Source organism: Physeter macrocephalus, chromosome 4 (genome assembly GCF_002837175.3).
Source record: "Physeter macrocephalus isolate SW-GA chromosome 4, ASM283717v5, whole genome shotgun sequence".
Classification (NCBI taxonomy): Eukaryota; Metazoa; Chordata; class Mammalia; order Artiodactyla; family Physeteridae; genus Physeter; species Physeter macrocephalus.
The window spans coordinates 52,270,677-52,297,031 of record NC_041217.1 but is presented as its reverse complement, the minus strand read 5'-3'; the positions used below and the strand labels follow the sequence as shown (position 1 = coordinate 52,297,031).

The following is a 26,355-nucleotide window of genomic DNA, read 5'->3' as shown; positions in this document are numbered from 1 at the left end:
CAATAGCAGGGACGTTGGGAAGAACTGGTGTGGCTAAGTGTTATTAAAAACACACACCTTACAAAGAGTTACTAATAATATGCCTTAGGTATTATGAAGTGTTATAACAGCAAAGAAATCTAACAGAGGAGATTAGATGTCTCAGGTAAAATCTAGTAGCTTCTTCAAAGAGCTAAGAAAATAAATATTCTTAATTCCATTTAGGTTCATGTAAAGGTCTAACTTCAGATGAACTTTCTTGATGGAATGAAAATGCATGAGAGTTTTGAATAACACAGACTGAATTACTCACTGAAAGTACATAGACTATAAGTGACAGAATTTAAAGTGAATAAGTTAGGGTCAATTTTATGTTTGAACAGATAGGCACAAAATCTTATTACTTAAAATATTTTAATTTCTAAAAAAATTTAAACCATATTAAAATTTAAATAATTTCATTGTACAGTACTTGATAATACATTTCAACAAACTGAAAAGTAAAAAATCCATTAAATCAGTTTACTTTCCAAGTTTAATTATGTACAAACTCTTCTGCTCCCCCAGGAGGATATAAAAATCGACAGTGAAAATTGAATATTTAAATATAACATATTTGGCCAAAAGAATTTTTAAAACTAAATTTCATCTGCTAATACCCTATAACTACCAGTATGCTTATAGTAGATGGGAATTTAAAACAAAACAAATCCAATTTGATCAAATTCACAATTAACTGAAGTTTTCCTTTTATTCAGTTTGAATAAAATAGCAGCCATTATTTTATCCAATACAGTAATGGTATCAACGGCACAAGAAATGATCTGCCTAGCTGTGCAAAACAAGAACAGTTATCTTCTGTTGAAAGGATGTGAGCCTTTCAAACTCAGTTCTTTTTCATTTGTGCCATAATTTCCAAATAAATAAACAGCTCCAGTTAATGTCTTATGAGTCCACTTCTCTACATGATTACATCTTCCATGAAGTCATCATATAGCCACTTATAGTTATCATCTTTGGAACACTCTATGACTTCAAAAAGGTGCTGAAAGTCTTCAGGGTACATATCTATTACTTTCACATCTTTATTTTTTTTAATTTGCTTCAATATATGCGTTGCATCAATTGGACTCAATGAACTGCAAAATAAATACAAAGTAAATGTGCTTAATTCTTTATCATAACAACTGTCAGTTAATATTGATAGAGGTGGCTTCTAAGCCAATTTAAAATGCCTAACTTATTATATATAATTAATCTTATTCAGTTTAATAGCCTGCCTATTATATATAGCTTTAACTATGTCTATTCCTAAAGTTTCATGGCCTGCCTGTAATGAAAAGAGCTGATTTAGGCTTTAACATGTTCTAATCAATTCTTAGGCAAAATTCTAGTTTAACATTTCCCTTAAAAATTCTTCTGCCTACCTTTCATCTTTTAATTCTCTTTGCAAAAATATTCTTAACTCCATTTAGGTTCATGTAAAAGTTTAATAAGTACAAACAGCAGAAACTACTGTTCGTTATCAGAAGAGGAAATAATTTTCACATTTTTATGTAACAATTACTGTGAATAAATTATAAAGCAGAAAACTGCCTTATTCTATTAGCCTAGCAAGAAACCACCAGTGAGCCTCTGACAATAACAAGTAAACAACTGTACTAAAATATTTTGGTGGAAAATATTTCCAATACTTTTTGACTGTGAATGGAATCTTGGTCACAGCTGTAAACATCCTTTCAATGCACAGGCTCTCCAAGGCAATTCTTAACATTTTAAACCACAGTTTATCATATGTATTCCTTAATTTCCTACACTCTTGATATTTTCATTCAAAATAGCCACTATCACAAGGTGACAAGATGAAAAACAGATGACTTTTACTGGTCTACTGCCACTTTTAACATTTATTTTTTACATAAATATTGTTCAATCATCAGCTCACTCAGAGTTACACATTAAATGATGATCAAATTAATTAAAATGATTATTAATTTTGCCCATTCTCTGACAGCACTTTGAATGACTATGGGCTGATGTACATGGTAAAATGCACAACTTACAGAACTGTACACATCAGCCCTATGTAAAAATTACATAGACACAAAGCAGGCAGTAACAGTAGAATTTCTATAAGGCTTTAGGTAGAAACATAGAAGGTGAGCCAGAGCAGGAGGGCTAGGGTGGTATAACGGTCTGTGCTTGCACTGGCTAGGAAACAGAACCACTAATGACAGGAAATGACAAGAGGTGGATGGTGGGCATGCTACCACTAACGCCGGGGCAAGCAGCCAGTTCTTCATGTAGTTAGATTAATCCTGACAAAGATACAACAAATTGTAGGCATCCCTGGTTGTATTTTCAAAGAAGGAAAAAAAAAAAATTAAGCTCAGGAGATTATGTGCAAAATATATTTTCCTCAAAATGTGTACTGGCGAGAATGAAGTATTTTGTAGAGACAAACAGATGAGTGAAAACATGGTACCTCACTGTTAATGAAGATATAAAAAATATAAAAAACAAAGCTCTAACATGAAAGTACAATTCGCACATTAAGTTGCTACTTTTATATTTGCTTTCATTTTTCTTACTTACTGTAAATGGTCTATTAGCTTGGCACTGCGTTTCATAAAACACTGCCTTAACATGTGAAAAAACACATCATAGTTAAAAGGTGTTAAGGTTCCTGTAAATAAATTTCTATGAGGAGTCAGCTGAATAAAACACAGGTTTTGTTCTAATGGTTCCTGCAGAGAAAGGAACATAAAATGTGTTAGTCATAAAATACTGCCAGTGCAAGACATTGTTCACTTACGCATCCAAGCTACCTTTTGGAAGAGGCAATCACAATACACCCTGCGTGTCCCTATAGGTTCTTTTTGGATGTGACAAGAATGCAGGGCCCCAACTGCTTTTAACCTGGGCCATTCCTCAGGGTTGTCTGCAGTGAGTCACCTTGAGGGATGAGATAATGTCTCTCTATAGACTGACATTAATGTTTGCTAAAGAGAGGTGGATTCCCCCAGCTCTGTGTTCCTCAGCTGCAGTGCAAACCCACTGCATGCACACCACCCAACTGCGCAATATCACATTATTCCACAGGACACAGGAGTCTGTGTCTTTGCCCAGCACCCATGAAACATTAACAGCTTATTAACTTGTAAGTAGGGAAAAATGAAATCCTAAACGTGACACTAGCATATGCTGAGTCTCTTCTGTATTTGAGGCATAACACCAGATCCTAAGCATAAAAAAAATTACTGCCTTATAATTTTTAATTGGATTTTTAAAAAATATAGGGTTAGCAAACTATGGTACATGGCCTGCCTGTTTCTGTATAATATGGAGCACAGAACAGTTTTTACATTTATAAAGGATTCTTAAAAAAAAAAAAAAAAAAAAAAAACAACAAACCCACAAAGAATATGGGACCTGCAAAGCATAAAATATTTACTCTCTGGCCCTTTACACAAAAAGTTTGCCAACCTGCTTTAGTATATAGTATTATACAGATTAAAATAAAAACTGTATGTGACTTGATGTAACATTAAGATGTTTTTTCCTCTAAAATTATTCCCCAGAACAGAGGGAGCCTTATGTTTGAGTTCTTAGGATATCTCACATATTAGCTAGTAACCCCTTATTTACTTTATAATAAATACCTATATATATACATATTTAAACATAAATACTGTTTGTGGAAGACATGTTGGCCAAAAAAAATTTCAATCAATTCTGGTTTCTAGTTTTGAATTCCTGTAGCTGAAGAAATTAGTAAAAAAGGAAGGCAATAAAATGTTAACATATTTAGCAATTATCAATTAGGGAGGGGAATAACGTCACAATTGACAGCATTATATGTTGTTGTTAACAAGTCTTTTGAAGGTGACTTTATTATTTATTTTTAAAAATACATTTATTTACAGTAGTTGTGGCTCACAGGCTCTAGAGCGCAGGCTCAGTAGTTCTGGCGCACAGGCTTAGTTGCTCTGCAGCATGTGGGATCTTCCTGAACCAGGGCTCGAACCCCTGTCCCCTGAACTGGCAGGCGGATTCTTATCCACTGTGCCACCAGGGAAGTCCCTGGAAGGTGACTTTAAACAGCATCTTGTAAATAGATCTGGAGTTACAGATATAGGTTTACTTGATAAGTAGAGGAAAAACAACTTTCCTGATGTTCAATAAATGGTTATATGTAGCTTAGGAAAAAAGTTCCAGTGACAGCACAAAAACATGGCTTCAAAAAAGTATAAACCTCAAACCACTTCAATGGAAATGAAGATCATGTGCTTTAAAAAGCTGTTAAATATCTAAAAGCGCTTCTGTAACAATTATGAACACACCAACATCAGACGTGAAATATCTGAATAAAATTTTCTCATAAAACATAACATTTGGTTATTTCATTTTCATCCTTAAAAGTTTATGCATTTATGTCGGCCAAAAAAATGTTTTAGTTTTTGACACTGTCATTGAGAAAATGGGAAAGTGTCCTATATGCAGGGTTATTAATTTCAGGGTCATTTGGATAAATTCCTACTGGTATCAAGCCAAAATGTATTACCCCTATTCTGTTTTGTGAGGCTACATAAATTACATTTATGGATAGTGAAACAGAACTAAAATCACAATGATCACTGATTATTCTAAAATCAGAATATTTCTAAATTGATAATTTTCCTTTTTTCCTTTAGCGGCAAGAGCGAGAAAAAAACCAAAGTAGTAAGCAATGGGAAAGTCAGACTGAACTAATACGCTGAGATCAGGGAATCATTAGCATTTAATCCTGAAGTGGAACTTCTGAATTGAGTCCAAAAATTGTTTTTAAAACTTCAGCTACTTAATAACAATTTCACTATAAGTAGCCCTATATAATCTAAATGGAGGATCACTCTATAACATAATCACTTTGGTTCTTTATGAAGGGAAAAAATAAACAAAAATTAAAGCCCAGGGCTTCCCTGGTGGCGCAGTGGTTGCACGTCTGCCTGCCGATGCAGGGGAACCGGGTTCGTGCCCCGGTCTGGGAGGATCCCACATGCCGCGGAGCGGCTGGGCCCGTGAGCCATGGCCGCTGAGCCTGCGCGTCCGGAGCCTGTGCTCCGCAACGGGGGAGGCCACAGCAGAGGGAGGCCCGCGTACCACCAAAAAAAAAAAAATAATAAAAAAATAAAGCCCAACCCCTAGGGTAAGAAACAAGATGTACCTGTTAGTGAAATAAACCATTATAAGTAGTAATATTACATATCTGATTTATTAATAAGGTATAAAATCTTGTTTTCAGTTTATCAAATTAGATGAATAATCATTTTAATATTCATGTGTTTTCCAAATTTGAGAGGTTATCTTCATTTCAAAAGTTAAAAATAGAAGTCAGGGGCTTCCCTGGTGGTGCAGTGGTTAAGAATCCACCTGCCAATACAGGGGACATTGGGTTCGAGCCCTGGTCCAGGAAGATCCCACATGCTTCAGCTCAGTCCGTGTGCCACAACTGCTGAAGCCCGTGCACCTAGAGCCTGCGCTCCGCAACAAGAGAAGCCACTGCAATTAAAAACCCGCACATGGCAACCAAGAGAAACCCCAGCTCACCACAACTAGAGAAAGCCTGCGTGCAGCAATGAAGACCCAACGCAGCCAAAAATAAATAAATAAATCTATATATTTAAAAAAAGTCAGAATCTGTGTTTAAGCCTATTATTATGCTAGCATTCATTGTATAAACAGCTGAAAAATATAACTGCCTTCCAAAATAATTTGAATATATTAAAATCAATAAGATATATTTTAAAAATTTTCTAGATATTCTAAAATTAAAAATTTAAATAAATACAGAATACCAGATAATGTAAAAGAAAACAAAGACTGTTACATTTGAGGAAAAAAGGGAAAGGTATTCATTCGTTCTTACCCTATGCTTTTGCTTTGCCAGCTGCCCATTTGCGGTATATGTGCCAAATGATAAGCAAGACTCCTTGAGTGAAGATAAACAAAAAGAAAACATTTCTTTCAGTTCTCTTTGTGCAAAGTGCCCCACATTATTACTGCCTTTAAAAATGTCTTGCCTAAACAACAGAATGAATTAAAGCCAAGTCTCCAGTCTAACTGAATATAAGAAAAACATGTGACAGTTAAATCATATACATTTCTCTTCTCTCTCATTTTTTTTAGATAAAGAAAAGGGGAGTCAAAGGTCTGTCCAAATACTGGTAACTCTATTACTTGCTTAGATAAAAGAGAGTTGCCCTTAACGTAATTATGCAAATACATTCTAAAGTTATTTTTAATAGCCAGCATATTACAGTCACAATCAATTTAGGGGCGATCAGATCAATTATGGGGACGTTTTTGCCCTACCTTAGTGGAAAAACCACTGATATGAATATGCTGGGACATGTAAGGAGACAGACAAAGAAACTTGTGTCAATTTTTAAAAGGATCATTACTTCCTTGTATCTAATTTTTTGTACATACAATTTTGTACATGAAGCAATTTTAAAAGATGACCCAAGTGAAAAATTATTTTGTGTGTGTGTGTGTATATATATATATATATATATATAAATACATATACACACATTAAATTCCAAAATAACAGCATTTGACACAGACTTAAAAGACTAAAACTTATAACATTGGATGTAAGGTCAAAAACGATAATTTATTACTAATTGCAGTGGCAATTGACGTAGAATGAAAAATGCAACTGTTGCTCATCTGTGAAACTCCCAGCAGTTCCAGGAATGTCACTAAGTGGAGGAAGGCAAAGCAGCAGCAGCAGTGAGCACTGCAGCTTCCCCCGACACTTGGTCTATCCACAGCAGTTTAGGGCACTGCAGTGGGCACAGAGAAGACCTCACTCCCATCTACCAAACCCACAGGAGAGGAAGACCTTCAAGACCTTGGGAATTGAATTCAACAACAGACCATCCAGCAGTAGGTATATAATGGACAAATGTTAAAAATGCCGGGTCCAGAAAGACCTCTCCTTTCTGGAGGTTAATAAATGGCAAAACTCAACACAGGGCTTTTGAAAACAAATATTGCACTAAAAGAAAACTATCCTGAAAGCTGAAGTCCTCAGAGGGCCTTCTATGAAGAAACTAGCCAAAGCCAGGAAGAGAGAAGAGCTGAGATGAAAAGCCAACAGAATGACAGGAGATCAGCGGGGTTAAGAAAGGATTTTAGGGAAACCAAGAACTACAGTACCAAGATTACAATATGTAGTATAGGCAGAAAGCAGGGTCAGTGCCATGAAGGCTAAATGTGAAAAAGATTTCTGGGAATACAGAAAAAGGATGAGAGTATGACAGATACGAAAAACAAGGAACAGAGAGATCCAACCTAAGAACCTGATACGTTTTGGAGGAAAAAAACCAGAATCGGAACAAAAGCTAAAATCAAATGAGATAACGTTCTAACAACTAAGTATGCGCTGAAGGTCTTAATGTGTTCCTGGACAAAAGCAATGAAGAGACTACATGGAGAAACACTCTTTTAAAATTAAACCAATATATCCTTGGAAGAACAAGCGCTCATAAAATATACAAACATATTCCTTATAAAAACAATTTGATATATACTCTAGTCTACTAAAATAAAAAAAAGAGGATGGGTAAATTATGGTATGAAAGAAATGGTATTTATTATTTTTTTTCTTATGCTTTTAGGCCTCTATTAAAAATGGCAGCCACACACACACACACACACACACACACACACACACACACAGGCACACACACACACAATGGTAGACACTAGTCACATGTGGCTACTGAACATGTGAAATGTGTCCAGTCTGAATTGGTTGTAAGTGTAAAATATACAATGGATTTTTATTACACAAAAAAGAATGTAAATTATGTAATAACTAATTTAAAAATATTACACACTGAAATAATGTTTTGAATTGAGAAGATTCAATAAAACATAATATTAAAATTAATTTCACCTGTTTCTTTTTTACTTTTCGTAACCTGGCTACTAAAAAAAATGTAAAACTACATATGTGGCTTGTATTGTCTTCCTATTAGACAACTCTGATATTGCCTAAGGAAATAAACTAAAAAGGGGAATGCTCTATAATGAGGTATTAAGTAGTTATTAAAAACTTAAGAAAAATGTTTAGATAGAAGGGAAAAAAAATCTTATAATTAACTACTAGCTAGTAAATGAAAAATAATATAATCTCTACACAAAAAGAAAAAAAAAGGAAAAATAAAAGACTAAAATTATGCCACAAACATCAATAGTGACCTCTGGGTGGTAGAACTGTAGTGATGATTTTTTAAATTCTTTTCTTTCTTTAACACGTCTCACATTTTTATAATGAGAATATATTATTTTTATAATGAGAGAAGTATATAAATATTTGTGACAGAAAAACATCAGTACAGTGCTCTATTATCTTAAACACTTGGGAAAAATAATAAAATTAATCTGGTCACAGAAATACAGCCTCTTTGAAAAACCATGAAGTTCTTTGTTGAAATTTAGAAGGATTTTACTCACTGTATGCAGGAGCTTAATCCCACAAGCTATTTGACAGAGCACACTTAATGCTTGATACAAGCCTGGATTTTGGGGGTTTGCCATTATTTTCTAGTAAAAGGAAAATAGAAGTTACATGTTATACATAGCTATAGCCAATCAGTCAAAATCATATGTCAGATCTTAATACCTTAATGATATCTAGAAATGAAAGAAAATTAGAATTAAATGCAGAATCTTAACCATTTCAAAGAAAAGAGAAAGTCTTCTTAAACTTTCATATTGAAATATATCACCATGTACACTTAAAATATAATGTATTTGAGACTGATTTCCTTTAACCATATCACCTATCAGGGCAAATTCTCATTAAACAAAAAGTGACACAGAAATGTATAATTACTGTGGTGAAGGGTAAATGTGATAGAAACGTGCATTAGCTGGGCTATTAAATTTTGAGTCAAGAATTACTTAGGCTGACACTTGAGGATCAGAGGTTACCTCACTGAATGAAAGGGCACTGCAGAGAGAAAACCAAATGTGAAAAGGTCCATGGTAAAAGAAACATTAGAACATTCTACTAGTAGCAAGATGAAACCTGACGAAGCATTTCCTATTTCTCTTCCTTTCATTCCTTCATGTATGCACACAGCCTCAAGGTTCTGAGTTCCCTACTCTCTTCCAGGGACAGTCACTATTTACTTACTATTTGGATCTTGGTAAGCAAATCATCCCTTCATCTCTTGCTTTCATCTCCGCCGCCCCCCATCTCAACCCATAGTTCTCTTATATACAAATAAGCATTTCCAGTCATCTTGGATTATAAGATTAATAACATGAAGCATCTGGGCAGCAAAGAAACATAACTCTCAAGGACTTTAGGAAGCCCTTTGATTTCAAAGAATAAAAAGTCTAAAACCCTATGTTCACTACAGCATTATTCACAACAGCCGAGAAAGGTATATAACCTCAGTGTCCACTGGTAGATGAATGGATAAAGAAGATGTATATGTTTTACATATACATATATACACACACATATAACTCAGCCATAAAAATGAATGAAATCTTGCCATTTTTGACAACATGGATGGATCTAGAGAACATTATGCTATGTGAAATAACTCAGACAAAGGAAGATAAATACTATATGATTTCACTTATATGTGGAATCTGAAAAACAAAACAAATGAACAAACATAAAAACAGAAACAGAGTCACAGACAGAGACAACAGAAGGTTGCTAGAGATGAGGGGGTGGGGGAATAAGTGAAACAGATGACGGAGATTATGAGGCACACTCTTCCAGTTACAAAATAAATGAATCAGGGGGATGAAATGTACAGTGTGGGAAATATAATCAATAATAATATAATATCTTTGCATGATGATAGATGGTAATATATAAACATGTCATCATTTTATAATATACAGACATATCAAATCACCATGTTGTATGGCAGGAATTAACACAATGTTTAGGTCAATTATATTTCAAAAAACAAACTCATAGAAAAAAATCACATTTGTGGTTACCAGAGGCAGGGGTGGAGGGGAGGGGGAATTGAACGAATGTGGTCAAAAGGTACAAAGGTCCAGTTATGTAGTGTACAACTACATAATTAACACTGTGGTATGTTACATATGAAAGTCATTAGAGAGTAAATCCTAAGAGTTCTCATCACAAGGAGAAACATTTTTTTATTTTGTATCTATATGAGATGATGGATGTTCACCACACTTATTATGGCAATCATTTCATGAGGTTTGTAAGTCAAAACATTGTACTATATACCTTAAACTTATACAGTACAACATGTCAATTATATCCATTGACAGAAATGGATAAACAAAAGGTGCTGGGGTGGTGTCTAATTATATAATGGAATATTATTCAGCCATAACAAGGAATGACATTCTGACACATGCTACAACTTGGATGAACCCTAAAGACAGTATGCTAAGTGAAATAAGCCAGACACAAAGTGGAATACTGTATGATTCCATTTACATGAGGTACATAGAATAGTCAAATTCATAGAAACAGAAAATAAAACAGTGGTTACTAGGGGCACAGGGGAGGTGGGGAGATGGGGAATTAATGTTTAATGGGTACAGAGTTTCAGTACGGAATGATGAAAAAGTTCTGAGAAGAGATGGATGGTAATAATAGTTGTACCACAATGTGAATGTACTTAATGCCACTGAACTGTACACTTAAAATAGTTAAAATGGTAAACTTTACATTATATATATTTTATCACACAAAAAACCTTTTAAAAAATAATACCTAAAGAATGCTCTATAGAAATTTTAAAACAACCTTAGTACTCTCAAATGTCATGAGCCCAAATTAAAATCACATCGATTAAGACTACTCTGAGAAAAATCACAGAACATTTAAAACAAAAAATTAGGTACTTGTTAATAACCTACCCGGCATTCCTTTTCAGTAATAAACAAATTTAGTTCTACTCGTCCATATTTATATACAGAAGTACAGGAATATAGGTCATGTAAAAGTTTCCAAAGTGCATTTCTCTCATTTTTAGGTGGTAAGATCCCAATTGCTTTTAAAGGGGCACCTGTTAAGAATACAAGCAAAAATATTTAAATAAATTCTTAACACTTTTTCCTATGACCATATTTTACTGAGTCAAATTAGGTTAACAAACTATATTACTTTAAGGTTATTTCGATCAAAACTAAGCCTTAGCATCTTTCCTTGATCTGGAACTTGGCTTCCACAAAACTGCTGATTGTATCTAGGTGAGGGAAAAGCCATATTCAACTTAAGAGCAACCACCCATAAACTGTGTAATATAAACATTTACACAAATATCAACAATCCTAGTGTACTGCTAGAGAAAGCTGACAAATTATAAGGTACTTGCTTTACTGAATGACAAAAATCACCTTTTGACCAAGGCTGTGCTTCTATTCCCAAATACTGAAAAAGCATATCTGAAGTCATAATGGGAGGTGTTAGTATTCCACGACTTCTAGGATCCAGTTTAAAGAAGTCACAGTAGACCACTTCTAGTCTTCCATTCATCTTTTTTCCTAAGGACTAAAGAGAGACAGAGAGAACATGTTTAGAAATTTCAGTGTTAGGCAGACCTTGTAACAATTCCAAGATCTACTTCAAAAAGTAATTCTTATAAAAAATATTGCTACCTCAATAAAGAGGCAAAGAAAACATTACTAACATACCCTAAAATGTAACAGTTAATAGAAATCAATTAATGTCTGAAAAGTGAATACAATATTACCAAGAAAAAGCCCCCAAAATAGAAACCTTCAACAAATTATTACATATCCTTTTACTTTCTTTACTTTATCTAAATGGCTTCTGTTATTCAGAGCTGTGATTCATCTGCTAGTCATGGGAAGATGTTTTAACAGAAAATAACAATAAAAATATTAAAGTGAAAGGCAGATAGATTCAAGAGAGTATTCCTTTTTTCCAGAACAGTTTAGTTAGTCTTTCACCAAATGAACTTAGCTCACTATGTAGGTCACTCTCTATTTTCCTCTTAATTGTTCATTTACTTTTCTTAAAGACAGAGCCAACTATAGAAGGAAAGCTCCCTGCACACTAGAAGATGTCTAATATACCTCAATCTTTTTATAGCGCTGGAGAACTTAGTAGTGAGAGGAAGTGTTAGCTATAGACCCTACAAACTTAATTTGAAGTTACAAAAAAATCAAATAGAAGAGAGCAATGTTTTGATGTGCACACTGAGGTTCTCATGCACAGAAAATTCTACTGGTATTTATCAAGGTTTCAGTGAATTTGCAATTTAAAGTTATGAGTTAAAAAACCTAAGTTTTCTTAACCTTTTGAATTCAACCTATAAATATGGTTCTATTCCTAAATTTAATAAATTTTAATGATTACTTTCAAGGGGACCCTTGAAAAAAACTAGTGAAAGGAACAGACTGGAGGTGGAAACCATGTATTTTTGGTCATGTTAATTTTGAGATGCCTATTAGGTGATTAAAGTGGAGATGCAGGTAAGAAGTTATAGACCTGAATACTGAAGTCCAGGCTGAAGACATAAATGTGCTGAAATAAGACACAGTTTACCACAAAAGCTGATGTCTCTTCAACTGAACACATACAGATATTTCTGCAGCAATAGTCTTCACAATTCAAATGAGATATATCACGATTTATTATTACTTTGGTTTTTTTAAAGGTATTTTATCTTTTTTTAAAAATTGAAGTATAGTTGATTACAATATTGTGATGATTCATTATTGCAGAACACAATTGGCAACATGTGTATCTCTAGCACATCCAGATAGGAAAACAAACTGTTCCTGCTTGAAACATGGTTAATGTGAAGTCCCAGGAATTTTGTCAGGGAAATGGAGTAGGGGTGAGAGGGATTGTTTTTAAAAAATTAATTAATTTTTGGCTGGCTGCGCTGTTCCTGCTTGAAACATGGTTAATGTGAAGTCCCAGGAATTTTGTCAGGGAAATGGAGTAGGGGTGAGAGGGATTGTTTTTAAAAAATTAATTAATTTTTGGCTGCGTTGGGTCTTCATTGCTACGCGTGGGCTTTCTCTAGTTGCAGCGAGCAGGGGCTACACTTCGTTGTGGTGCGTGGGCTTCTCATTGCAGTGGCTTCTCTTGTTGTGGAGCATGGGCTCTAGGCACGCGGGCTCAGTAGTTATGGCTCGCAGGCTCTAGAGTGCAGGCTCAGCCGTTGTGGCGCATGGGCTTAGTTGCTCCACAGCGTAGGGATCTTTCTGGACCAGGGACGGAATGTGTGTCCCCTGCACTGGCAGGTGGATTCTTATCCACTGCACCACCAAGGAAGTCCATGGGATTTTAAATTTAGATAAAAATCCAGAGTCAAGCATTATCCTTGAAAATAATTTTAGTTCTTAGGAGCAAAACTGTGAGCCTTTGGGTGGCTAGAAGCACTGCCTGCTAAGAGCACCACTTCAACGCCCTGATTCAGGGCTGCAAAGGTTCTATATAAATGACTACTTCTCTTTTATTCTTGCAAATATACATGAATTCACACAAAACTTTGAATGGCTTTTCACTTTACAATGAGTGAAAGAACGTGTACGAATGGCTGAGCTCAAGTTAGTGCTGGGGGGGGAGGGGGGAATAGGGAGTTAGACATATAAATTTTGTGCTTACGTTAACAGCTTCAGAAACATTTTTTTTTTTTTTTTTTTGCGGTACGCGGGCCTCCCACCGCTGCGGCCTCTCCCGTCGCGGAGCACAGGCTCCGGACGCGCAGGCCCAGCGGCCACGGCTCACGGGCCCAGCCGCTCCGCGGCACGCGGGATTCTCCCGGACCGGGGCACGAACCCGCGTCCCCTGCATCGGCAGGCGGACTCCCAATCACTGCGCCACCAGGGAAGCCCCAGAAACATTTTATGACTGATATTTCTGTAAGAAATACTGTGAGGAATTCTCTAGTCCCTAATCACTCTGTTTCATTGATTCAACTGTTTTTAAATTGAGACTACTGTTATCTTGATCTTACAGAAAAGCAACCACTGTGTTACAGGATAACAAACTGTAAACAGAAGGACATTTTAATACCACCTTAATTATTTTGTGAACATGTAGATTAATCTTCAAAAGTACCCCCCCTTTAAAGACCAAGATAAGAGCTATCTTGTTTTTAATTTCCAGGTTGAAATTACAGATGGCTATGTTTACTAAATTACATTTCATGATCTTGAATCTTTGAATAATTTTATGGGTTCTTTTTCTCTTCATGTTTTTGGAATTCCAGATTTAACATCAATTAAATAATCTGATTTCAAAAACCCTGAATTTTTTCAGTTGTAGAAAAACAACCATCTAATGTGACAGTTATATTTATTTATTTATTATTTTTTAACATCTTTATTGGAGTATAATTGCTTTACAATGGTTTGTTAGTTTCTGCTTTACAACAAAGTGAAGCAGTTATACATATACATATGTTCCCATATATCTTCCCTCTTGCGTCTCCCTCCCTCCCACCCCTCTAGGTGGTCACAAAGCACCTAGCTGATCTCCCTGTGCCATGCAGCTGCTTCCCACTAGCTATCCACCCTACGTTTGGTAGTGTATATGACAGTTATATTTTAAAAAGCAGGATTTTGTATACATTTTCATCATTTTTTGTTGTCATCTTGCACTTTCAGATAACACTGTTTTACATGGTTTCAGGAAGTTGGCACAGAGAAGTATAAATTTCCTGAATTGAATCAAAAGATTTATAAAGGAGGGAAGGAGAGAAAGAGAACAAAAAAGAGGCTGGCAATGATGTAAGGAATTTCCACTTTACTGTTATGTGAACTTGTCAGCTATACATGAAGCCAAATTCACTAAAAAATCCATTTGGATAATGCCTTTACTCCATGCAATTTGTTCTGAATACACCAAACTTTTCTTGCCTCTGAAACCCTAAGTCCAGAGTTAACACAGTCCCATTAACCTAATCTTAGCATTCCAGTTAGATTCTAAGCTCACTTACCCCCTTCTAAGAAAGAAGAGGCACAGCATAGCCTGCTAGTACGAGGAAAGAAGCCTAGAGATACCAGTTATACATTTTGTTCAGTCACCCATCTGTAGCAGAGCTAGAACCAGAAAAAAAGTCTCTGAATCCATCTTTCAGTCATTCAACAATCATTGATACTTACTGTGTTCTAGTCACTGGGGCTAGCAAGATAGGCATTGCCCCTAAAAGTGATTGTTTAAAAATAAACTGTGTGCTTAATTTTACTTCCTTAAACCACTCAAAGGTAGCTGACGGAACAATAAATTATTTTTAGAAACAAAAATATACCTTCAAGTGTGGAATAAAAGTCTTGTCACTTTCAAGAGCAATCACTTTGGCACCACTTTCAAGCAATGCTCGGGTCAGGATTCCAGGACCTAGTATATTAACAGAACGAAAAGTTTATCTGCAAAAGAAACAACATAATCTTTTTCAATATCAAAGAAATTAGATGTTTTACCTGTATGATACAATTTTAATTCTCACAACATTCCCAAAGTGGATATTACACTCCTGATTTACATATAAGGAAACTGCGGATTAGATACAGTCACTTGACTCCACCATCACAACTGGAACGTGGTGCTGCCTGGCTTTGAATCCATTCCGTCAAAGACTGCAAAACCTGCGCTCTTTACAATGTTTCACTACCTCTCAAGAAAAAACAAACAAAAAAGTTGCCTCTAGCTTACCACTTACTCATAGACTCTCTGGATACTTTATCATCAAAAATATTGCCAAACCTAAACAGAATTGACTCCCCATGATAGGAAATGGTGCTTAAAATTATTTTTCAAGAAGTCTATAAATCTTGTGTTCCCAGCATCCTGCTGCGGTCTATAGAAGATGCACGAAAGGGTAAGATAAAAGTTCTTTTGGGAAGATGGTGAAATCTAAAAGCATGTTTTATCAAAATATTTTGTAAAGTGCAAACTGCTACAGAAATATCTTGTGGAGTGATGATAAACACAGGCCATATAAGCTGCTTAAAGGAAGAGGCCATGTTTTACAGTCTGCAGAAGTGAACATCCAAGAAAATGAAGTCGAGGGTCTCACCTGGATTGCACTCCAGGAATAGCTGGCAAGATTTTCGTTTTCCCCGTAGGATCCGCACCAAGGTCTCAGCCGCTCTCGGGCTGGTTATGTACCGCTTGGTCTCTGAGCGGCATCTGTACACACGCGAGGACGATTTTCCGAATCCCACACTGGGCATCATGTGCGGGTGGTAGTCAGACAAGCCACGGCGGTTCCCCGCCGGGACGTCCATCAGCCTCACCGCTCCCGACTTCAAAATGCAAAAGCGCCCAGCGCGGGTCAAGGCTGACAGCATCAGCCGCGAGGGAAGTCCCACCCCTGGGACCCACATTCTCACCCTCTAAGGCCTGTCCCAGTGTTACCCAGGGTCGTTACATCGTCGACGAACTCCATACAGGGAAGCCCACGTGCTACGTCTCCCTGCCCTGGGTCTAGGCCGGCGGAAGTAAACACTCCAAACCTTGCGTGCGAACGACCTCTCCATCTTGCCTTTGCCGTCACATCCGTTTCCGTACCGGCGCAGACGCCCGAAGACTGTGAGTGGACGGCCGAGGAGAGAGACGGACCATCCAGGCGGTGTCTGAACTCGAACTCTATGGTCGTTCGTCCTCTGCGCCTCCTCTCTAGCCATCCGCGCTCTATGCTCCGCGGTGGCGGGCCGCCGGCCAGCAGCCAGCGAGCCGGGAGGGGTTCGCAGAGGGAGGCGGGGAGGGAAGGCAAGAGGTGTCTCCTCCACGCGAGCGGCGGGAGACCCGAGCAAGCTCTGTGACAGCTGGTCGGCCGCCATGTCAGCAAGCGGGGCTGGAAGCGGATCCGGCGCCCGGCGGTAGCCCTCCTTTCGTCTCCGGTTCCCAGGTGAGGAGAGGAAGAGCGGGTCGCAGCTGGCCGGCCGGCTCGCGACTAGGGTAAAGCCTTTGGGAACCCCCTCGCTGCTCCCCCGGCGCTCTTCCTTCGGCAGCGCCGCCTCTGCCCTTTCGGTGCGGTGGAGCCCTGTTCCCTCACCTCCTCCCTTTCTGCGCTCTCCTGTTTCCCTCTCTTCTGTCGCCGCTGTGGCCTCTTCCTGCGCAGCGCGCCCATTTCTCCCTCCTTAGGGCACTCGCGCCAGGAGTCGTCCCTCGCCCGGCTCCCCGCGGAGCCTGCGGCTTCCACGGCGCCTCTGTTCCTTTTTGTCCTGTTGCCCACAGCCGTGTCTTTCCACCCCTGTGGGTGGTTTTACTTTCCTTCATACCTGTTTTCTTCCCCTCACCACTTAGGTTGTCAGGAAGCACCTAGTGTCTCCCTTCCGTTCCTCCCTCTGGGCCAATATTTATCTTAGTTTTTATTTGTATTTGCGCGTTTATAAGATTTAAAGTTAAGATTTTAAAAAATAAGGTTGAAAAGTTTAAAATTCCTTCCTGAACTTGAAAACATTAAGGTCTTAGGATGCTTATTTTGTTGCTTTTGTAAACTTAGTCAAACACATTGTACTGTGGAATACGATTTAAAAGACCGATTCCAAAGACTAAAAATAGGATGCTCTAATGGAAATTTTGGCAGTCTTTTTACCTACCGGACAGTGATAGAAGACTCAATTCTTTGAGAGCGATTTCAGTATTTAAGGATTATACTCAGAAAGAGCTTTACCCATCACCCTTTCCACCAAGGCAGGAAACTGCAGCCATTCAACTTCCTATTTTAAAATATGTACAGTCCTTTCTGCGTACCTGACTGGGAGCGTAATTGGGCTTGGCATTTTAAATGCACAAGGAAAAGGTTCCTAATGAATGTATCGCCTAGCAAATAGAAGTCTGAAGATTTATTCGGCTGATGAATATCAAATGGATAAAGAATTGATGGCCGAGTATGGCCTTTTTCGGGTTGTAAATTTGTTAGGACACCGTAGAAAGTGTCTTGTCAACTGTTGTGGAAGCCCTGGGAACTTTGGTCTTAATTTTTAAAAATTCTTTTTTTAATACAGTTTCCCCATTGACAACTCTAGAAGTTATTCTTGCATCCTCTGAACGCCTGAGAGAGCTCCACACACCCGATCCTTTTACTGAGCTGTCTACCCATCTCTCCTTATAAAAATATTTCTGTACATTCAGAAATACACTGGATTTTTTTCCCCAAGAGCCCTTGAGGCCTAAATATTTTAAAAATCAAAGCAGAAAGATCTATTACGGTAGAGGAAGAAATGGTTCACTCATAGAACTGTGTTGTTGAATTTCTCACGTTTAAAATATACTTTAAAAAATTGTGGTAAAAAATACCTACCTTAAAATATGCTTTCTTATTTTATAATATTTGTGGACCAAAGATAACCTACTCGATCCTAGAGAAATTAATGTCGTTTTTAATTTTGCTTTTGAGTGGTGTTATAGTCTTTTGATTTTGGAAAAGAGAATTAGGTTATGGTAATTATTTCCCTTTTTATAGTGTTAATGGTTTGTTTGTGGTTGACGATGCTTGAATAATAGAAGAGACAGAATCTTACACATTTTATTTTTCTGAGGTCCCAGGTGCTAGAAGTGACAGAAATATCCATTTCCCTTAAAAGTGAACTTTATAATCAGCATTTAGACCTACTTTATTAGAAAAACCTTGTTTGTATATTTTCCATCTTATTTTCTTAAGAGGTGTAGTTTTTGCATCCTGTGCTATTTTTGCCTTTTTGAAGTAATGTAATATCTGTTGAGTGGTGTCAGGCAAAGTGATTCTACTATTTTTACACTATTCTTAAGTTTTTTTTTATTATCCCAGTTTAATTGACAGAGAAGTCAAAATACTGATTTTTCTTTTGACTTTTATATGGTAGTTGTAATTGGGAAATGCCAAGTGATAGTTTGCTATCAGAATTTAGGCTGTGAGTCTATAGTAGTGCTGTCCAATAGAAATATAATACAAGCTATATGAGCAATTTAAAGTTTTCTAGTCACATTAACCAAGTAAAAAAGAAGTAGGTAGAATTAATTTTAACTTATTTGATTTCTATATATATCATTTCAACATGTGATCAGTTTTAAAAGTTAATGATGAGATGTTTTACATTCTTTCATACTGAATCTGCAAAATCTCATGTGTATTTTACATTTACAGTACATCTGAATTCCAACCAGCTACATGTCTTAGCTGGTGACTAAGACCTTATTGGGCAGCACATATCTATAGGATATGTGTGATTCTTAAGATATCTCCTTACCCTGAGAGTCTGGGGTAAATTCTGTGGAGTAAATTTAAAAATCTTTTTCCTAAAGTGCTGGGATATTCAAACTGAGAAAATTCTAGCAGGATGAAAGTCCCAAGAAGTCTCTTCCTTTTTGTGTTGACTGTGTTAATACTGAGGAGGATTAACAGGTGCCCTGTGCTTGTTTAGTGAGTGTCATAAGATGTATAGAGTGCTCAGTCATTTCCTGGTGTGTCATTGTTACAGTTAATTACATCTGCGTGTCAACAGTGTGTCAAGACACTGTATGAGTCTTTGTCTATTATATCTGTTGGTATTAAGTAGGGAGAACTTGAAAACATACGAGACGTTTGAACTTTATGGTAAACAGGTAGAGTACCTACTGTTGGAGGCTTATTTTCTGAATTGGTTTCAGGTATGGCTAAGAGTTCTGCAAATGTGCTTCTATATATGATGCTGTTATTAAAGGAAAGATAAAATCTTTTTAGCAAAAACTAGGAAGGAAGAGGGTATGTTTTTTGGCTCTAAAACACTGGGAGCCTGAGTAATAGCAAAACACGCATGTGTTTGGTGGTTTGGTTAAACTGTAAAGGGAATATGGCAGTTTTTTTTAGAGAACGCTACTGACATATTGACTAGGAATGTGTTTTAAGTTGTTTTTGCAAGAGATGTGGTGATTTGCACCATCTCTTGTCCAGAGCTGTTATAACTTAAAGATAACCCTCTGAAAAGTAACTGCAGCTCATTGACTTCAGTGGGGATCAATAGGACCCATCATCGTTCTTATCTTGATGTCTGTATTCTGATAAACTTACCTAAATACTACTTTAGCTGTACTTTTACATTTACATTTAATGTCAAAATTTACTTGAAGCCCTAATTAATAGTCAGTATAATTTAATATGAGAAACATGCCTCCTCCACAACTTTTATGGTATAAAGAGATCTTAAATTACCTGATCAGTAAGCAAACTCCCTCTGTAAAACCTAGTCAGTATAAACCTAGCAGAGTGTTGGTAGTGTGTGGAGTGTTAAAGGATCAAAGACAGATTTGGGGAAGGGGATAGTTATTGGATGTTGCTTGTTTCGTGAGAGGTGCATACACATTATGTAGGAAAATAGAGCATTTTCATTTGTTTTTAAATATAGATGGCTATCCATTGACACCATTTTAGCTGGATAAGAGAGGGAATACGTTGTTTTGTTGCTACAAATTAGTCTTAGCAAATTTTTCTTTAGTTATTTAAGGAAGAATAATTGATAGTCTGGCAATTTTCAGTTTTTAAAAAGGCTCGATTTAAGTGGTCTCTACAAGGATTATATTTTTATTGAGAAGTTCTGCACTCAATTTGTCCATCTGTCTTGGTACAGTTATGAGTGTGTTCTTCTGTTTAGGGCCTTGAAGATTCACATGAATATAGGCTTTTCCTTATCATTCCTTTGGGGGAAATTATATTTCCTTTTAACCAAAGAATACTTTTTTTTAATGCATTTGAAGTAACTGTTTTATAATATCCTTTAATAAAAAGTAAAAAAAACCATATCTAAACAATCTTCAAAAAAAGAAATACATCATTAAAAAGTTTTGAATCTTATAATAGGTTGAGATTTCTTAAATTGTTTTAGTCACAATTTTCAGATTCTGCTCTTTAACATATTTGGAGATGAAAACTTTTTGCCTTTATATCACCTCCTCCCTTCCATCTCTTAGGACTTCCCCCTTTTTCATCATCATTAGCCATGTGGAAAGGAAAAATAGTGTGTGTTTGTCAAAATACTGACAAATCAAGATTACTTTTCCCTTTGACTATAGGAAGAATTCTGAAGGAGTGAGTGACACATGTAGTCAACTTTATCGACATTTGGGCATTTGATATTTTAATTGACAGTACCTAAGAGATTTTAGTAATTAACAATATTTTGTAATTGTTGTACTTATTAAGTTCTCTTATGAGAATACTAACCTGATTTTCTTGGAAAGCTACTACCTGAATAAATAATTACATTTTTTCTATGTTTGCTGCATTTTGAAAACCCAATGAATTAGGTGGCTGTGGATTTGTAATGTGAATGAAGGGAAACTAATATTTTGAAGCACCTTTTATGTTATAGGTTTTTAAATAAATAATTTCCTTAAAATATGTGAACTTTATAATAAGATAAAGAATACTGTTGTTCCTGGATATTGGAGAGCATACCACTTATATTTTTATTTTATGCCTGCATTGTTTTTCTTGTTGACTATTTCTCTCTTCTGCAGGTATTACCGCTGTACAATAAAATCGTAAAAAGAATTATTAAATGAACTGGAAAACATTGCTTAAGATTTTTCAACAAGGACTTATTTTTGTGAACATGTGTTTTATTTATTGAAGCCTAGTGGAGTTTTTTTTTTGTTTTTTATTTTTCTCCCTTATTAACCACCAAAGATTAGTTTAGATTTTTCTTTTTTCCACTGTGGACATGAATAAGTTTAAGTTTACTTAAATCAGGTCTCAAAAGGATTCATACCAGTAACAGACTTGATTTCCTCCCTCATGTTCAACTCAAAAGAGGAGTGGAATTTTGTAGAAACTATACTGATTAAAAAATTATGAAGTTTAGTTTCCTGAAAAAAGGCTTTATATCCATTTGTGATTTCTTAATCCAAATTCAGTCATTAGGCTTTATTTTTTTCAACAATTTACAAAGTAATCACTAGGTTTCTTTTGCTCCAATAGTTTAAGAAAAACAAAATTGTTGTGGAGTTCTTTGTCACGCCAGTTAGAGTTTATAACTATAGCATTGCATAAGCACTGTAAAGAGCCAAAATTAGCAGCAATGTTATGTGGCTTCCTTATTTCAATCATATAATTAAATGTTTTATAAGACGAAATGGTTTGTCGTCTTAGTCTTACAGTTGAACTCTAGTTTAAAATTGACCTAATAGGTCTTATGTCCACCAAAGTTCGTATTTTTGCTAGCCAGAGAAAGATCTATTTCAAATTATCCTAAAGTGTCTAATTCAGGAGGTAATTTTTATTATATCAGGCTGGTTAATTATAATTTTGTGCATTTTGATGCCTATAGGCTTTTTGTCTTCTTTCAGCTGTATGCCTGGGGAAAACCTAGGGATTCCCTAGTAAACCATGACAGGGCTTTGACCTTTGAGTATATGGCTTACCTTCCCTGACAGCCTCAAAGAGTATACCTATGTGTGCAGAAAACTTATGAGCAAAAATTCTCCTCCGCAAACACTTATCTATGCTGATGAAACAGATATTCTAAGAATGTCTGTCTTAAAACTACAGTTTCCATGTACTTGTATGATACTTTGTATAAAACTATGTATTTTGTATAGCCTTTGCTGGAGATTTTCCATTTTGTTACAGTGCTTCAGAGTACGTAAAGAGATATCCAGAATAATATCTCCTATAGCTTATTCTGCCTTACCTCACCTTTTGGTTTTTTCCTAACCTGCATGAAAAGTTCAAAAGTCAGAACAGGTCATGGTTTGTTATAACCTTGGGGTGAGGGTGGGGTAGGAGTACAACACATTTTACACCTTTCTTTTTTCCTCTCCTTCCTCTCTATTACAAAAGTAATAGTACTCCAGAGAGAAAAAAAGGTGGATAAATTTTATTTTTATAAATTTATTTATTTTTTGTTTATTTATTTTTGGCTGCATTGGGTCTTCGTTGCTGCGCGCGGGCTTTCTCTAGTTGCGGCAAGCGGAGGCTACTCTTCGTTGCGGTGCGCGGGCTTCTCATCATGGTGGCTTCTCTTGTTGCAGAGCATGGGCTTTAGGCACACAGGCTCAGTAGTTGTGGCTCGCAGGCTCTAGAGCGCAGGCTCAGTACTTGAGGCACACAGGCTTAGTTGCTCTGTGGCATGTGGGATCTTCCCGTATCAGGGCTCGAACCCATGTGCCCTGTATTGGCAGGCGGACTGTCAACCACTGCGCCACCAGGGGAGCCCCAGGTGGATTCTTAACCAGTGTGCCACCAGGGAAGCCTGATATATTTTAACTTAAGGAAAGCATAGTTATTCAAAAATTAGAGTTTTTTCTTATAATGAAAGTTGAACAGAAGCTTTAATTTAGCAGTTAGAATCCATTGATCACTCTCATCATACTTTTGATGTCTGGTGGATTTGCCAGGAAGAAACTTTGAGTACAGGTGTTACCTATACTGCTCACTGCACAACAGGCCAGTAAATCGGGAGACAAGTTCGTGGGGCAAGGAATAGTGAGTGACTTTATTCAGAAAGCCAGCAGACTGAAAAGGTGGTGGACTAGTGTCCCAAAGAACCATCTTCCCCCAGTTAGAATTCACGCTTCTTTATACTAAAAAGGGTGGGGGTGTGGTTGGTTGCTGCAAACTTCTTGGTGCCAGAATCCTTCGTTCTTCCAGCTTTCCAGGTAGGTCCAATCACAGTGTTCCTATAAACCTCCAACAAGACAAATGTTATTTTCTGTTCTGCAACTTATCTCTACGTGAATGGAAAAGTGTTTTACCTTTAAAGGTCAGAGTCTTGAGATTGGGCTACCCCGTATATTTTAGGCTATAGGCAACATTCTTAACTTGTGGCAAAAGCAATAGAATACAAAGGTTAAAGTAGAAGAAGCAGATCCAGTATGGTGTCAGACTTGTTCTTCCCTATTACACAAGGAAACTTTGAGTACACCAATACTAAACTGTGCTAGAATATGTGTGTGTGTGTGTGTGTGTGTAAATAGATATATATATTTGTTTATTTACTTGGCTGCACCATGTGGCTTGTGGGATCTTAGTTCCCCAACCAGGGATTGAACCCAGGCCCTCGGTAGTGAAAGTGCCAAGTCCTAACAGCTGGACCGCCAGGGAATTCCCACTAGAATATATTTAATAGTGTCTCTTTCATCATATGTGTTTTCTTTAGGGAATATTCTCCACTGAAATAAAATATCTTTGGGGGAAAATCATATTCTGTCAACAGTCTTTCAAAGTATTGGAAGGTGTCTTCTTCTGGGACAAATTTTTTCTCTTGGTTTTTTATTCTTTTCTTAGAATTTCTTACCTAGAATAAACTACCTTACTCTGGAATTTTTTCTTTTCCCAAACCCCCATCAAAATACTTTCTCTTGAATGACTAATTATAAAAGAGCATATTCACTTTTACACCTGTCACCCTTCCTGCCTTTCTATTAACTTTTGTTATGCTGGAGATATAAATTAGTATGTCACTGTTAATATCATAAATATTTTTTTAGATATTTTATTATAGGAATAAAAAACAGTATCTACCTATTTGACATGGATAAGATATAATTTCTTGGGAACAATCAGAGTTTTGTTTTGTTTTGTTTTTTAATTTTATTTATTTATTTTTGGCTGCATTGGGTCTTTGTTGCTGTGCGTGGGCTTTCTTTAGTTGTGGCGAGCGGGGGCTACTCTTTGTTGCTGTGCATGGACTTCTCATTGCGGTGGCTTCTCTTGTTGCAGAGGATGGGCTCTAGGTGCGTGGGCTTCAGTAGTTGTGGCACGCAGGCTCAGTAGTTGTGGCTCGTGGGCTCTAGAGCGCAGGCTCAGTAGTTGTGGCACACGGACTTAGTTGCTTTGTGGCATGTGGGATCTTCCTGGACCAGGGCTCCAACCCGTGTCTCCTGCATTCGCAGGCGGATTCTTAACCACTGCACCACCAGGGAAGCCCAACAGTCAGAGTTTTTAACGTCAGGCCCAAGAATAGACTTCAAGGGGTCTGTGAGCCCCCTGAAATAACATTCATAACTTAGTGGTAGTATGTGTGTATTTTTCTGAGGAGGGAATTCTTAGCTTTCATCAGATTCTTCAAAGGTCCATGACCCAGAAAAGGATAAGAACCACAGAATTAATTTGAGCTTGGTTATAAATCTCTAATTCTTATCATCAGCGATAGTTTTGTAAGGATCTCTATATATAAGCTTCATTTTTTAGTAATATTTTATTTATGACAAATAATTTAATAGATTATCTTATAGGAAAAGGCATACTGATTCTTTTAAAAAACAAAGTTTTGTTTTGTTTTTTAATTTTATTTATTTATTTTTGGCTGCATTGGGTCTTTGTTGCTGTGCGTGGGCTTTCTTTAGTTGTGGCGAGCGGGGGCTACTCTTTGTTGCTGTGCATGGACTTCTCATTGCGGTGGCTTCTCTTGTTGCAGAGGATGGGCTCTAGGTGCGTGGGCTTCAGTAGTTGTGGCACGCAGGCTCAGTAGTTGTGGCTCGTGGGCTCTAGAGCGCAGGCTCAGTAGTTGTGGCACACGGACTTAGTTGCTTTGTGGCATGTGGGATCTTCCTGGACCAGGGCTCCAACCCGTGTCTCCTGCATTCGCAGGCGGATTCTTAACCACTGCACCACCAGGGAAGCCCAACAGTCAGAGTTTTTAACGTCAGGCCCAAGAATAGACTTCAAGGGGTCTGTGAGCCCCCTGAAATAACATTCATAACTTAGTGGTAGTATGTGTGTATTTTTCTGAGGAGGGAATTCTTAGCTTTCATCAGATTCTTCAAAGGTCCATGACCCAGAAAAGGATAAGAACCACAGAATTAATTTGAGCTTGGTTATAAATCTCTAATTCTTATCATCAGCGATAGTTTTGTAAGGATCTCTATATATAAGCTTCATTTTTTAGTAATATTTTATTTATGACAAATAATTTAATAGATTATCTTATAGGAAAAGGCATACTGATTCTTTTAAAAAACAAATCTTCCTCAAATATCCAACCTATTGTTTTGTATACCTTTAGACATTTCTCAAGTATCCTGCAGGTTACTTTGTTTTTTATTATTTGTTTGCCATCTGTGCATTTTACAGAAAGATGATTAATTCTTGTGACTGAATTTTTCCTGGCACTTCAAAGAGTTGTTCATAGAGTAAGGATTAGGATAAAGGAAAGCTGCATTTTGTGAGTATGCCCTACCCAGTGAGAGGAATGTGTCCATAAGTAGGTTGATTATACACACATGCTCCTGATGAAGTGGAAAAGAGTAAGAAACGGAAAGATTATCCTTGAACAGCAGATAGAAACATTCTACTACCGAGATAAGAGGGGGAAATACTAGTTACCAACTAACATCTGGAAACCTCTGTTTACTTGTGGCCCAGTTGAGACTGCTGAGCTAGGAATACAAAGAGGACTGGAGGCCAGTGGTAAAGGTTTAGAATAGCT

At 36.9% G+C, this 26,355-nt stretch overlaps 2 protein-coding genes across 6 annotated transcripts in view; one reads left to right on the top strand and one right to left on the bottom strand.

The window, feature by feature from the left end:
* Nucleotides 1-377: 377 nt before the first annotated feature.
* Nucleotides 378-16,362, bottom strand: TFB2M (transcription factor B2, mitochondrial). Of its 2 annotated transcripts, XM_007121362.2 has the most exons (8): nucleotides 16,044-16,362; nucleotides 15,276-15,364; nucleotides 11,383-11,536; nucleotides 10,903-11,051; nucleotides 8,488-8,577; nucleotides 5,888-5,950; nucleotides 2,575-2,726; nucleotides 378-1,118 (listed from the first exon to the last, which is right to left on the bottom strand). In XM_007121362.2, exons 1-8 carry the CDS (start codon nucleotides 16,351-16,353, stop codon nucleotides 941-943), a joined length of 1,185 nt encoding a protein of 394 aa, XP_007121424.1. In that variant the 5' UTR covers nucleotides 16,354-16,362; the 3' UTR covers nucleotides 378-940. The 2 variants fall into 2 exon arrangements, with proteins under 2 accessions (XP_007121424.1, XP_007121425.1); XM_007121363.4 differs by lacking the exon at nucleotides 8,488-8,577 and having other exon boundaries at nucleotides 535-1,118.
* A 328-nt stretch (nucleotides 16,363-16,690) lies between these two features.
* Nucleotides 16,691-26,355, top strand: part of CNST (consortin, connexin sorting protein) — a 136,174-nt gene continuing 126,509 nt past the window's right edge. Inside the window, exon 1 of one of the 4 annotated variants that reach the window (XM_055084202.1) lies at nucleotides 16,691-16,877. The gene's annotated coding sequence lies outside the window, so the exon portion shown is untranslated. The remainder of the gene's footprint in view (nucleotides 16,878-26,355) is intronic. The other 3 variants (XM_055084201.1, XM_055084200.1, XM_024133637.3) reach the window with 3 other exon arrangements.